The sequence below is a fragment of the Lipophrys pholis genome (assembly GCF_963383615.2).
Source record: "Lipophrys pholis genome assembly, chromosome: 22".
NCBI lineage: Eukaryota > Metazoa > Chordata > Actinopteri > Blenniiformes > Blenniidae > Lipophrys > Lipophrys pholis.
The window spans coordinates 12,557,278-12,570,912 of NC_137644.1; the positions used below are offsets into that span (position 1 = coordinate 12,557,278).

The 13,635-nt window shown below is 41.1% G+C and overlaps 1 protein-coding gene across 2 annotated transcripts in view; it reads right to left on the bottom strand.

Moving 5' to 3' along the window:
• Nucleotides 1–13,635, bottom strand: part of LOC308127407 (uncharacterized protein) — a 246,529-nt gene that overhangs the window by 144,014 nt on the left and 88,880 nt on the right. For both annotated transcript variants that reach the window (XM_080492436.1, XR_013936506.1), the window contains one exon: nucleotides 7,618–7,750. In XM_080492436.1, the coding sequence (XP_080348562.1) occupies nucleotides 7,618–7,750 (133 nt within the window). Of the gene's footprint in view, nucleotides 1–7,617; nucleotides 7,751–13,635 lie in introns of those variants that run through there.

Sequence of the window (13,635 nt, forward strand, 5' to 3'; positions counted from 1 at the left end):
TGTTAAGCGGGAAATTAAATCCACCAAAACTCATTGTAGAAATGAATCCAGTCATATCTGCATTAACAGTATCACTTTCCTATGTCAAATTAAAACAAACCAAAATATGACTTTTTTATTTTTATGTCGTACTTTACTCGGGACCAGTGTCATGTGTCCACTGTACTGTCTGCACTTTCTAAGCAGGCAGAGCGGTAGAAAGGGAGTCAACAGATGTCAAACACGTGACCACCTTCATCTGATTGCTCCTCCGGACTGATACAGAGTTTGAGTCGTCAGCGTCAACCACAACGGAGAGACAAAGAAAGTGATAATTAGCTCTGCTTTCATCACATTTCTCTTATCAATTTACTGGCATATACATTTCTCACATGTATCTGGGTTATAATGAACAGCATGGAGTGGATCATTTTAACTTTACGTGCTCCGAATAGGCAAATAGGGGACCACAATGGGATTTGGTTTACATTAAATGGCCTATTATTGGTAAATCATTGAATTTACTATTAAAAAAAAAAATGTATTTGATGCATGCAATAGAGCTGCTTTTTTCAGTTTATTTGATATTTTTACATGCTTTCTGCTGTTGCTTTAATTTCCTTTGCTGTGTTGGAATATTACAGTTTGATTGATTCAAATCATTGAAAACATTCAAATAGAATACAGTCAGAACAGAAGCAGTCGCTTATCAACACCATGTAACATGTTATTTAATAAATTAAAAGAATTGCATTGAAAAGGAATTATTAGAACACATGGCTCTGATGCAACCTTTTGATATGGCCACTCAGGACTATGGATTTCCCTCAAATGTAAATAAGAGAAATAGATTTTGGCTTGGAGTCACTCCATCAGTGTTTTTACATTCACAGTTATATATGGTTGTCTTTTAATTCATGAATTACGTTCTCAACTTCAGCCTCTTGATATACCATCATTAGGTTAAACGCAAAGAGACTTGTTGTATTTAAATACAACAAATAAAAAGTACACTTTTATGGGTCCTTTGTGTCTGCTTTTGTGCTATAAAATCAACTGCCTGAATGATTTCAAATGCCCTTAAGATGATAAATTGCCCACCTATTCTTTTGCACTCTAGAGAGGTGCCACTGCAGGAGCCAGAGATGATGATTTGCCTTCCACTACGAGCTAAAAGTATATTGCTTTCAAATATACATATCAGCATGTGAAATCATCCCTCATCTGAAATAGCAATGAGTGTTAATGATTATTTGTCTGAAATAGCTAATTGGCTTAATGGTAAAGAGTGCCAAAAACAGATTGCATTACAGCTTCCTGCACAGTTGGATTCGTACAGCAGAACGTGATGGGGGCTGTCTATATCCACCGAGCTAATAAAAGCCTCAGGAGCTCTCCATCACTGTGAGAGATGCTTCATATTCTCCTCTGTCACCACAGACAGAAGCGGCCCCCTGATTTAGAGCGCGGCGCACAACAATGACTTTTATTAGAGGGGTAAATATTAGCGTTGGGAGGGCGAGATTCGCAGCTGGGGCGGAGATGCGCTGTGTTGACTGCGAGCAGACAGCAGAGAGACTGTCGGAGGAAACCTTAAATTTCAGTCTTAAGTCACTTGCCCGAGTTCAATCAATTGTTCCCGTCAATAGCTTTGTTGCATTGGACCGTGTCCTCCTTTTAATGAGATAACAGGAAATACAGACACTTTTTGACTTTTAGAACTTGGAAAGAACTTTGGAGTCTTTAAAGGAACAACCGCAGGGAGCCCTTGAGATTACTCTTCGAAAATGTTAACAAATGCATAATGGTGCGGCATAGAGGTGGACAAAAGCACCTGCTGATTGCTCATTATTCCCACTGTGGCATTACAATGGAGCAACCGTGTAAATGTATGCAAGCTCACTGAACATTGGACGTGGTGGCTTTAAGATTCGCACGGATCCACTTGAAACAGCTGAGCGGTCCCTCTGAAGCGGCGCGGCGGGCAGTGGGAGCGACTCCGTGGCTAAGCGGCACATCATATTGTATAAGACATCGCCTCTCCTCCCAGGAGTTTTCTTGGCTCATGCCATGGCCATCAGCTGTCAGCCGGGGAGCCTGACAGCCAGACCACGACGAGACAGGCAGAGCTAGAGAGCGCTACTGTAAACCCGCAATGATGAAAATCGCTTGAGGCCCTTTCGAGTGCAATCCAACATGACATGTAAGCAATGTGCTTTACTTCTTTTACGGCGGGCCGACTAGCAGAACGGGATTAACATTGTCTAGCCCTTATTTATCACACCATGTCACCAGCATCCGCCGAGCGTCCACGGTCCAGCGGCTCGGCCTCGTGAAGGTGAGGGGTTTTCCAAATGGCATCCGGAGGAGTGCCCTCCCACTCCATCTCCTCATCCCTCCTCCACATGCCTCGCCAGCTACAGCATCATTTCCCTTTGTAATGGCCGCTATGACGGCTTTGAGATTAGCCTAGATAAATATAAAGACCGGCAGTTTTACAACATGGCTCATTGGCGTGGCAGATGACAGTTATTGCATGCTGCGGGTTAAGAAGAGGAGTCGTACAAGGGAGCTGAGAGAGAAACGGCCAAGGCAGATGGATGATAATGATGAAGCAGATGTTTTCCTTGACTTTTTTTCTTTTTTTTTTTTTAAGAATGAATAATAAACATTTGCTTAATGATTTTTAGCAGCTTTTTGAATCAGAAAAAAAAAGCAATTCCCACAGAAAACTATGGTGAGGATAAAGGTGAATGAACATACAATTTCTGTCATCCCCCTTGTTAGGAAATGAAAATATTTCTGAAAAAATTATCTCTAATAGAAGTGAGTAAAAAAACAACAACCTGAAAGTACAGATGTGTGTGTGTGTGTGTGTGCATGATATGCATTTGTAGGATGAGCAGCAGAGCTGAATGTTAATTGTGTACATCAAAATAAAAAAAAAATTAAAAAACATTGATTCTTATTTGGTGGATTGAAATCTGAAGAAAAAATATTGGCAATTTCTTCCTTTCACCTCACAGACAGTGAACCACTGGCATCAGTATGCAGGAGGAACTCATGGTGGCCACACACTGCAGTGGGGAAGTCAACAGGCTCTCCACATTCTCAACTTTGTAGCCAGAAACATTGTTGTGACAAAAAAAAAATGATCTACCAAACAAAGATTCCCTGGGTTGTTGTGCTAGTTGAGTATAGCACCACTGAAAAGTTGGATCGCTGCTTTTATTTGCATTGCAAATGCTTTTGAAAATGTCAGTTTGCAACGCCGGCTCCGCTGCTAACCAGAAAGAGATCCAAACTCAGAGCCAGAGGGACTTTGTGAAATAACTTGGGTAGAATCATTGGATATATTTGAGTCGGGCTGGGTTACTGGAGCAACGAGACAGACCGCGCGGCTGAGAGCCTGCGCTCTGGGGGCTTGCTGGTGGGCACCGCCGCCGTCTCTTGGCGTTTCTCGTGACCTCATCGTGTCGAGAATGTGCTCGCTACAGTACCCGAGTCTTTATGTGAGGCGTGTGCAACAGCTGGTGTTTGATATGCAGTCCTCGGGGAAAATATAGTGGATGTATAGTGGATGTTCATGCATTCGCTGACCACGTGCCGTCAACCAGTTTCGGCTCTTTCTGAATTGTCTTGCTGAAGACATGTTGGCAGGACAGCGGCGATACAACCTTGGCATTCTCATGTTTGATAATGAATTTTGAATTGGCTGCAGCTGTGGTGCTCTAATCAGCCTGCAGTGTCAGGTGAGCTCCTGCATACTGCAATTTCAGTGGAGTGACACAAAGAATCTGTAAGCATGGGTAAACACTCAGCTGTAACAAGGGCCTGTAATTTGGCATCAGCCTCACTGGGTTGCTGGTCGCAGCCTGAAGCCCCATTTTCATCCTTGCAGAAGGAACTTAAACATTAAATCAATGTCTGTATTTGACTTCTTTGGCAATTTGTAACATAAACCTGGCATTTGTTTAGTGGCTTTCAAAAAATCTTGGGCAAATTGCTTCTGATTTGTTTCTAAATATAAAATCTGACCTTAATTACAACTTATGCAACATATCGTATATATTTTCCATTCTCAGCATCACATGTGTGCATCATAAACACTACTAAGTTTTGGGCCGTGGATTATATTTGAGGTAATATCTAGATGCATTGTCAGCCTTTTCCTTCTGAACTATCAGTTTATAACGTTTAGGTTTATCATTTCTTTTGTATTTTATCATGTAATAGATAGTTATTCACTTCAGGATGTCAGCCCATTACAAATGACGATAACTACCTCTACAATTCCTGGGATTATGCCTAACTGATGTAAAAACAAATGTTGGTAAAATTTTGAGGATGAAAATATTTTCCAATAACATAACATAATACTTAATGTTAACATGGTCCATTCAGGCAAAACATTTAAACAATAGAATATGACAAAGTTAGCAGAAACACGAGCCTTTTTTTATTTTCTTCACTATTGAAAGTGACACTGCTGGTCCACAAGCAGTTTGCTCAAATAAAAACCTGAAAACTGAAGGTTTGCAGCAGCAGCGGAGGAATTCCAGAGAATCCAGACAAAAACACAACACTCACCGCTTACGGGAGACGTTGGGTTTCTAAACCAGCCAACGAGCTCGTCATAAAGTCGGATCTTTCTGGCAGCCGAGCGGCGCGGTAGCAGTTATTTTAGGTTCACCCAAAACACTCGGAGACAACACAAGATGTTGCTGCTCAGGTGCATTTGAGAGTACAGCCTTTCTATCTGTGTGCTCACAACCTCTGTGCCTAACAAGATCTGCAAGAGGCTCCCAGCTCGATGGCTGTTTGCAGATTAGAGCTGACTGCAAACTCTTTGTAGGAGTTCAAAAAAAAATAAAAAAGATTCACCTGATCGGCACTAAACTTTGCAACATAACAAATCCACAAATGTGCTGCGATGCATATAAAGGAACTGGAGAAAGGTGTATTCAAAGCAATATACAAAGACGGGTGTTCAAAGATAAAACAAGAATTAAAGCCTGAGTAAACAGGAGGCAATGATATACATTTCTGGCTTCTGTTAAATAAACTGTAGAGTTTTATTAGCAAGACGATCGCGACTGCTTATCTCGACCTCGAAACATGACCAGCCTGCTGCTGCTCCTCCTCCTCAAAAAAAAAGAAAAAACCCTCTCAAGTGTATTAATTAAGAAAAACAGGATCTTTTTATAACTCTGCACAGTACCTTTTGTGAAGGTTTCCTGAAAGCAGTTTTTAACAAACCACCATGTCAGGATTTCTCTCTATTTCCCGGCTTATTCTGAAAAGTAATTGGGGATAATGAGCCGTAATCCATTTAAAGCCTGAGCACACTCGTTTCAAAGATGTGCACTACACTACTCGCGTCGTCCCCTGGCAGGTATTACACAGGCTACTACCTTTCGGTCGCTGTACCAATGAGGCCTCGGATGAAACAAAATTTGCCTTTATGAAAAGAAGCCGGGGAATGTCTTTGTTGGGGGAAAAGGAATGACGTCAAACTGCGGAGTGTTTGAAGCGATTTCTCAAACAATCCAGTAACAAGGCGTGCTTGGTGTGTCTGAGCAGGTTGTCATGCCTCAGCTTCAGATCACTCATACCATCCAGTGATACCCTCGCCTGGCGTATTTCCCATCACCCCCTGTGAGGCGTTGCAGAGCCGCAAGTCTGTTCACTCAATGCAACAATCACAAATGACCTTAATGTTGACAACAAGGACACCAGCAATGGATTACTTGTCAATTTGACTGCATAACAGAATCATGCAGTTGGAAGATGAATTACTCTGCAAACTAGGCAAGACAAGTGGTGTGTGTGTTCATTTAAACCCGATTTATGTATTTAACGGCTTACGACGGGGCCTACGTGACGGAGTGCCACCAGGCGCCTAATTCAGATGTATTACACCCAACGCCAGGCACTTCTGACTGACAGGCAAAACATAACGCAGGGAAACAATTATTCATGAGAATTCTGTAATAGGGTACCGCTCAGTTTGATGATAAATGCTTGTTTTTTTTTTTTTTTTGGTTTTTTTTGCAAAAATTAATTCCCTCCATCAGCATCCATGAGCGTCTGCTTCAGAGTACACGCGGCTACAGCGGCCCTTCCCTTTGATAAGTGCCCTCGGTGTTATCATCATTGTCGTCAACAATGCTGCCACCGTTGCTGATTTAATCACAGCCTGTCAATGTGTCCGCACCGCTAGAAGCTTTGTTCCACGCTGATCATTAAGTGTTGCAGACCGTCTGCACAAAAGGGAGGCTACTCTTGATCAATATGTCAACAAGGATGACAGGCTTGTCACTGAGGAACGTCCCCCGGAAGTCTGGCTGTATCTATGCATGTGAGACATTCTGCCTAACACAATTTCTCACATTTGTGTGCGCGTGTGTGTGCGTGTGTGTGTGTGTGTGTGTGTGTGTCTGCAGGGCTAGGACCAGCATTCATACTTTTTTTTTTTTTTTTTCAACTATTCACAGACTCGATATGCAGTCACTGCACTCAATGTTCTATTTGCCAGGGATGTGACGGGTAAATACTCTTCGTTTGGTTTTACCGGAAGAGATCGAACAAAACACAGCAAACAGTCGTAGTTCAAAATCCTCCTATGTATCACAGAAATACCTGAAAGATCACAGGTGGCATATTTGATCTGATGCTTAATATCACTCAGATTGATTGCGTATCTATCTATTCATTTATAGTAGTTGGGATCCAAAGGCAATGAAAAGCATCATCAAAGACAAGAAAATGTTTACTTTGAAAGTGCAAGTGAAATCACAGCTACTTTCATACCCGACACATTTACAGTGGATCACTGTAGTTTTCTAACATACATGTCATTTGTCTTCATGGGATTTACTTTACATGCAGTTCTAAGAGCAGGTCTTTTGATGCCAATATATATCGGTATTAATATTCTTTTGGATTTTTCATTAAAAACGACAGAAACAATTTGCAGTTACATCCCATTCCCTGGTTTCTGTTAATGATCTAAATCTGCTCATACTAATTCTTCCCTGTCCTTGAGACAATATCCAGAAATCACAAGTGAAATGTGTGTGGAAAGTGATTTCAACCATGTTAGAACAAGATTCCAAGTATATTTAAAGTGATAAACGTACTGCTGCATTTCAATCTGTCAGCTGTGGGATTTGAACCAGCACACATCAAGTCCACTTCTCTAACCCTGTTTTCTTCACTCTTGATAAGCTCATGCATGCATTTTGATGACAAAACTATACACACTTTCTGACGTTAAATCCTCCTTTGACCTCATTGAATGAATTTTAAAGTGAAATCAAATACATCTATGTCGATTTAGTGAACTTAACCAAAAGATAGAGCTCGATAGTCCTCATTCGTTCTTCATGTAGAAGTATTTGCTCCCAATTTTATCTTCTGATAGCGAGTTGGAGATTTTTTTGACCTTCACAAAGTGGATGGAGACTCATGCAGGTCCTAAATCCTGCCCCCATGTCAACTATAAGCAAGTATGCCACGAAACATGTACAAACACACACACACACACACAGTTCAAGATTTTGTTGTGTTTGCCTGCACATTTGGCTCTTGCCATTTTCCACATGGCCACTTATCAGTTTAATATGCTTCACTCACCACCTGATTCGGTTCCCGTGCTCCTCCGCAGCCTGACTCTTCATTCCCAGTGGTTGCGGCACAAAGCGTGAGACATCATGCCGCCTTGTTATCGCGTATCGTTCTTCCTCTTTACGCCTCGATCTTCTGGAGCCTTCATCAAGCGGAGGGAAAGAGATGCACAAACAAAAACAACATCATTAAACCCAGAAATTCTTTCTTATTCATTTGAGCGCTCAGGCTCTTCGCATCACATCTATTTAGAGGAGGCAAATTGATTCAATTTGCCGTGTTTGCATCACGCTTAATTCCGAGGCCTCTGTGAGCTGTAAAGCATTCGTCGTAAGGGAGATGGTTTCATTTGGGCTTTTGTTGTTTTGGGTTTTTGTTTTTTTTTCTCTCTCCCTTTTCCTTGCCCCTTAACTGCTCGTGTCATCTTCTGAAATCTCATTAATGTAACCGAGCAGATGAAGGCAGCAGAAAAAGAAAAAGAAAAAAAAAGAAGAGTAGCAGCCGTGAAGAAAAAGCCTTCTGATGAAAAGCTGTAGATGAGGTTGTCAAATAGCTGCAGTGTTGATTTATCTGATATCATGATTGCTCATGCTAAACACCAGATGTATCACTCAGAAAATGAACAACACTATTATTTAAGTATAATTGTAATATGCCGTTTGAAATCACCCCGCTATTAAAACAAAGTTATATTGTCTGCCAGTCATTTAAAATACAAGGCCTTGCTGAATTGGTTTAGTGCATTTCTTGATTCTGTTTAATTCTATGGCTGTAGCATTGTCACAAAATGTGCAATCAGTGTCTCCATGGGTTCTTCTGGATAACTGATTGTCTAGTGTGTGTTTCAGAAAGGATGCATACATGCCATGTGTACGTTGTCAGCGTTGTCCAATCTGCAACCTTCGGAGTGGAATAAAGAGACTTTAATATTAAGATTGTGAATACAACTTAGTAAAAATATTATTTCCAGGACTTTAAATGAATGCATGGTTTAAGAAAATGTGTAGATAAATTCTTGCAACACAGCTAATCATTTGTAAAGTGTTCTCTATTTTGGATCCTTCCTGGAAGGTGTTAATGGCATGCATTTACATTCAAACTGACTGCAGATGAACTTGACATACTGCATTCAAGCAGATCGGGTCCCTTCCAACAAAAAAAAAAATGTGGTGCAAAGCATAGATTGTGTGTCAAAGAATGTCGAATAAACAATAAATTCAATGTTACACTGACACAGTCCAAACAATATACTGTACATGTAAACAAAGCTTGCCAAAAGGTAAAATTGTGTCTTCACTTTATTTCTCTTTCAGATGTTGACATGTCTTTCAGGATAAGTAGACTATGAGCATGTTGGCTTAGACACAATTTCCAAATCTTCTCTGCACCTGGTAAAGACCTATTTTTTGCTTTGAGCTTCTCGTGTGGGGGGGGGGGGGGGGGGGGGGGGGGGGGGGTATTCAAAAAGAATGAGTTTTTCATTGAAAACGTGGCTCTATTTAAAAGATAAATGGTTTACCCCTAAGCATTCCCAAAAAAGCATTGCTACAACAAAGAAATCTCCTAAAAACAAATTTCCATATCTCTGTGCAATCTATTAGCGACTTTACAGATCTTTCCCCAAAGTCAGTCTGAATGTTAACTTTTGTTTCCTTAAATATCCGAGCCTCTGCTTGACCCGACACTTCACTGTCCCCTGATGAATCGGCTACAGGCACCTAAAGCAAGGCTAAATCAATAGCATGTACAGGTTAATAGCAGTTGTGTTTTCGTAAGGCTGCGCATCAACTATTAATTAGCGGGTGATTAGAGTCAGCTGGAAAGAATGATTCACAGCCTGAGGAGGCGATCGTCCTTGTGCTGCGAGAGGATAAATCAGCCCATATTAAAGCGGGAGAGAGAGACCCTCTGCCTGGGTGTGGAGCAGAGTGTCCTTTATAGAAGCACCATCAAAAAACAAAAGGAACAAAAGGAAAAATTACCATTTTCAGGAAAACATAAGCATGTGGGTGCGACCTGACTGGAATGTGTGTTTTGCAAACTGTCAACACTCGATCCCTCACACACTGGAGCAGTTTGCTCTTTGCATGGCGAGCGAGGGCACAAAAAAAAAAAAAGAAAGAAAGAAAGAAAACGAACACACACACTTGACATTGATTTCAGCATCATCCGAGGAGGAGAAAGAGAAAATATGGAAGAATGGGAAAAGCAGGGTGCAGAAATACAGCCGACGCCTGCCTTGATAAATGTGCTGGAAAGGGCTCTGACACAAACAAATGAGAAAATGAGATGTTTTGCGAAATTCCAGCGGGCGCTTCTTGTTTTGACTGCCAGTGGCCGTGCGACTGTACGCCCACCCTGAAAGAGCCGGTACATTTGATTGGTCCCTTTTCGTCCTCTGCTCTCAAATCCATTTCCTCAGATGTAGTCTGAGTGAATCCCCTGAAGCCAGAAGACAAATTCTCCTTTTTATTTATTTATTTATTTGTTTAAGAATATTCGTTTCGGGGTTTGGCATTCATGTTTCAGTGAAGGATAATTGGAAAGCACACCTCCACATTCAAGATCCAAAGTGGAGGAAAAACAAAGAGGATATTGGATTGCAATTCAAGTGTTTATAGTGTCTGATTCACTTGTGTGTGTTTGGTTGGCCGCTGAGTGTGTGTACACTGTGAAACAAGAGGGTGCCGCAACTCCACAGGACAAAGGATTGATTGCTTATTCTTACATTGTTATTTTAAGGTGAGACGTATTGGAAAGTTCATTTAAATTCCTAAATCTTTATGAAACATGTGACACAAAAATTGATTAAAAATGGATGCGCAGAAGTGTGCAGATTGCAACATAAAAGAAGAACGCGGTCTTGTAAATCAATCTTCCCACCCCGAGGGCCCAAACTCCAAAGAAGCCCAAATAAACATCATCACAAAGACTGTTCAGACATTAAAGAGGATGAAAAGAGGACATGTATCAAATACAAATCATGTTTCCGGCTTTGGAAGACAGCATGTGGTGTAAATGGATCAGGGACCCCTCAAAAGCAATTACCGCTTTGATTCCCATGGTGAAAAACAGGTGTCAAAAGAGCCAAACCTCAGAGGTCAAATTTCATATTCTGTCTGTTATTTCGCTCGGTGGTAAATCAACTTTGAAATAAGTAAATCTTTCTGATGAGGGAGATGTCTCCGGCTTGGTTTCGTGGGAAATATTGTCAAAATGTAACTGATTTGACTTTGTGCGTGCCGCAGAGGCTCAACTCTCTGACATCCGGCATTTGTACACAAAAGGAAACTTCATCCTTCAAATGTATCCTTTCAAAACTATGAGGGTATTCAAATTTGTGAGAAAAGTAGTGCATAAATGGTGGGATGTATAAAAGCGTGTCTTAATGCACTGATTTCAAAATTTCAAACAGTTATTTCCTGTAGAACCTAAGACAGGGTACCTGATTGTAAAGATAAGACATATTTGCTTGTTCTGCATTTGGTAGAATAAAAGATCTTTCTATCTCTGTTTACCATTGAATAGCATTGACGTGAATGTTTTGAATGTTATGTGTTTGTGTATGTCTCTGGATGGCAGCAATGTTGCTCTAAAACCTATTTACTGATGATGCCTTTCCAGATGTGCAGGTTTGCTTCGAGCCATAGGCACAAAAGCAACCATATACAATCAAAAATAGAGGCTTTTGAACCATCAACTGATAACAAAGCATGATGGTGCCACTTCTATAGAGAGAGATTATTCTGACCACAGAACCGATTTCCATTTTGCTTCAGGTCATTTTAAATGAGCTTTGACCCAGAGGAGACTGCAGCGTTTCTAGACTGCGTTCATACATGGCTTCTTCGTTGCATGCTTTCACTTCCATTAATGGTTTGCAAGGCAAACCGTGCTTTGGAGGCGTTACTGTGGCCGGGCAGGAGTTTCCAGTTCAGAGTCACCTCCGTGTCCCAGGGCCTGTCGATCACAAACATTCAATATCGACTTTCAGCTATTGTGCGCAGACATTTCTCACAGTTGCCTAAATGTTAAATGAACTGTATACACTGGAGTCCTGACAAATTTATATTGAGGAACATGTGTGGCAAATTTGTGGACCCGTCTTAATTTTTTTGAGACTATTTGCCAGTTTGATGAAGATTCTCCATGAAATGTGCAAAATAGCGAGCTTGCGCTAAGAGATTACACTTGATTGGCCAGAAAGTCCAAATATACGTATATTATGAGCATATTGAGGTTTTTGCGCGATCATGAAACATATTCATGAAGACAAACTCTCTAATAATATAATAAGTGTTATTAAACATGTTCCTTTTGTTCCTCGTCATGCTACTGAGTAATCTTAAAGTATTTGCCTCACATCAAGAGTCACTGTTGTCAAACTCAACATTATTTGGCGAAGCCGACATGCCGGCTCCTGAATGAAAGTCAAACTGTACAAGTCTATGATATTAACAATTTTCCTCTGTGGCTGCAAAAAGCTTGACTGGAAGGTCGTCCTGTTAAAGACAATTGAAGAAAAACAAAAGAGGGGTCGGCCGAGGAAAGAGCGAGCAGAGAATATCAACGAGTACATGAAGACGCCTGATGGTTATCTGCTCAGATTTTGATACAATAGAGCAACTTGGAAACAGCTGTCTGAGTGCACGTTGAATGGTGCCATTCCTCAAATACTGCTAAGATGGTTCTGACCACATGTCCCAACTCCCACTTGTCTCAAATATGTGTTTATGAGGATTGGAAATCAATGCTTCATCCTCGTCGGTAAGTCTCCAAGCTTTTATTTTTATTTTTTAAATGAGACAATTAAGACGTTGTACTTTAGGCTTAATTTACACACAACAACTGAGCTCGAGCCACTGAAAACTTTTTGAAAACAGCTCCCAAAGTGGAACAAAACGTTGCCGTGTAAATGCAAAGCCAAGGCAACCACGGCACAAAAAATTATGCATTTTCACATTAAACATAGTTTGAGGTTAAAACCATGAGTGATTTGCTTCTTTTTAAACAAACATAAAACAGACAAAAAGCATTTCAGGCAGTGGATATAATTGTCCTTTAACTTTGACATTTATTTAATGAGGACTGTTTTTGCGGTATGGTGCCGGGAAGTACATCAGATGGTCTGCAGCAGCAGATGTCGGTATATCAAAGGGCGTAAAGAGAGTAAAATATGTGTAATCTGCTGCAGGTCTGTCAGTTCGTAGCGTTTTGTAGACATTATCCACTTGCTCATACATTTTATGGAAACAACCTTGGCTCATCTGATTTCTGCTTCATTATTCCACTTATTGGCAATCTGTCAGTACACAGCTTTAGTATATTCTTTTGTGAATAAATGGTTCAGTTTGTTTTTAATTTGTTTGTGTTGAAGCAAACTATGACACAGCAAAGTTCCTTGTAGTGTTAGGATTCACTTACTTTGCATCGGCCTGTGTTTTGTGCCAAATTGTATTGTAGTATGTAACATGGTGATTTTTGTACTGGAAGTTTCCATCAGGCTAATCCAGCCATCATCATGAGAAATTCTGGTTTGAAGCTTTGCTCGTGTTCGATGATTCCCAACTCTCAGTTTAGAAATCACTCATGGTGATGTGCATAAATCTTCAAAGAAATTCATTGGAATAGGCATTACATAAAACTGCGGCATGAGACCAGATCGAATGAACAACATGGCAGTTATTTTCACGGCTTGACACCCCTGATGAATGTCAGATCTGTGGTATAGTTACTCGGCGGCCGTAATGACCGGCAGCGAGCACGCACTGTTCCAGGCCACAGCTTTTGATTTCCTGTACGATCCCACAGCAACAGAGCGCTCCCTGCGTGCAGAAGTTGTATCAAGGTCGTTTCAAAATCACCCCCGCCCCCATCAAAGCGACAAGTTCAAACCTGATGCGTCCCCGCTTTGAAGACGACGGCATAAATAAGCACAGCTGACGAGTGAATATAAAACCTCTGAGTAAAGGGAGGGAGGGGCGAGGTGGAGAGGGGGGAGGAAGGAAAATATTTTTTCACCCCCTT